This window comes from Egretta garzetta, unplaced genomic scaffold, assembly GCF_000687185.1.
Source record: "Egretta garzetta isolate BGI_Z169 unplaced genomic scaffold, ASM68718v1 scaffold69, whole genome shotgun sequence".
NCBI classification, from domain to species: Eukaryota; Metazoa; Chordata; class Aves; order Pelecaniformes; family Ardeidae; genus Egretta; species Egretta garzetta.
Genome location: NW_009260790.1, coordinates 3825500 through 3827204, shown reverse-complemented (window position 1 = coordinate 3827204; position 1705 = coordinate 3825500). Strand labels below are relative to the sequence as shown.

At 59.6% G+C, this 1705-nt stretch overlaps 1 protein-coding gene across 1 annotated transcript in view; it reads left to right on the top strand.

Annotated features, from left to right (window-relative positions):
- Window positions 1–929: 929 nt before the first annotated feature.
- Window positions 930–1705, top strand: part of ECE1 (endothelin converting enzyme 1) — an 11185-nt gene continuing 10409 nt past the window's right edge. The window contains exon 1 of the mRNA XM_009646494.2: window positions 930–983. Within this exon, the coding sequence (XP_009644789.2) occupies window positions 981–983 (3 nt within the window). The 5' untranslated portion in view covers window positions 930–980. The remainder of the gene's footprint in view (window positions 984–1705) is intronic.

Here is a 1705-nt window from a genome sequence, read left to right as displayed (position 1 = left end):
GCATCAGTGCTTAGCCCACCAGTGTGGTGCAGGGGTCCCAGGTGGTGGCACCATGTCGTCCCCGTCCCCCCCCATCCCCGTCCCCCCCCATGCAATGCAGTCGTGGGTGGCCACCGGTGATGAAAAGCTAATTAAAAAAAAAGCTCGTTAGCCCAGCACATGGAAAGCCACAAACTGGGGAACTCCTTGCTGCAAGGCCACGTGCACAAACCCAGCCACGCTTGAACCCCAAAACCTTTTGAGTGGCTGGTTAAAAACCCGGGGGGGGGGGGGGGGGGGGGGGTTTTTGCTTGCATGCTTACAAGCTTGCACGCTTGCAAAATCACAGGCTTGCACAACTGGGTGTGTGCACACCTGCATGACTCTGTGCCTGTGTGCTCGCATGCAATTGCAGGCTTGCAAGCTTGCACACGAGTGTGCACTTGCACACTTGCACAGTCACCCGTGCGCGTGCTTGCAAAGTTACATGTGTGCATGTCCTTGCACAACTGCGTGCTTGGCTGTTTGCAAAACTGCTTGCTCGCACAAGCGTGCGCTTGCACTGTTGCATGCTTGCACGACCGCGTGCTCGCAGAATTGGGCGCTTGCAGTATAATTCACTTGCATGCTTGCAAACTACATGCTTGCACGATCGTGCGCTTGCAGGATCGCACGCTTGCACGCTCCCAGGAGAAACGCTGCATCCCTCTGCTGGCGAGAGAGCTGTGGCGATTTATCGGGGGGATGTTTGCAGCAGCTGGGGGGGGGGGACACAGGGACCCCCAAAATGGGGTTTGGGGCCCCCCGAAAGAGTTAAAGGAGGCAAGCGAGGAAGCCCGTCCCTCCAGTCGGCCCCATTGGTTTTCCCATCCCAGGTACATCCTTTGCTCGTCACCCTCCGTCACCCTCCTTAGGCCGCGGAGGCGTAACAAACTGCGCCGGGGCTCAGGCGGGCACTCGCCCCAACGGGGGCCGAGGCTGGCGGGAGCGGGGCAGCAGCTATGGTGAGTGGGGGACCCACCCAATGCCCCAAATCTGGAGGCGATCGAGTCTGGGTCACTTGGCCAAAGCGGGGCGAGGGGCGATGCGTCTCCTGTGGGATGCCCGTTGCAACTCTGTGGGATCCCCCACTACACCCCTATGGGACACCCGTGCACCCCAAAGGGACCCCCATGGCACCCCCAAGGGATCCCCCAGGGCACCCCTAAGGGCCCCCCATGCACTGCCACGGGACCCTCATACACCCCCAAGGGATCCCCCACTGAGCCCTCCAGCACCCAGCCCTTGACCCAAACCCCCGGAGATTTGCACCGGGTTTCCCTCTGTAAGCAGAGGGGTGCCAGGGTGCCCCCCCACCCAGCAGCACCCACTTTGGGGAGGGGCTGTTTGCAAACAACCCCAAACTGGGCTTTCCCCCCACTTTTTTTTTTTTTGTAAACATTAACCCTTTTTTGCTCCTTTTTAAGCTTTTTAAAAATTTATCTGCAGCAGGAGCTCCCTGCAAAACTGGGTGCCCACCCAAACCTCCTTCCCAGCACCCCTAATTAAAGCCAGGGCCCCTAATTAACACCAGGCATTGCTAATTACCCCCTGAGCATCCTAATTAGAAGGCTGAGCTCCGCTGGGTGCTGACTTCAGGCTGTGGAGGTGTGGGGGGCACCCATGGGTGCTGGGGGACCCTGGGTGGGCAGGTGGGTGCTGCTTGGCCAGGCGGAGGTTTGGGGGT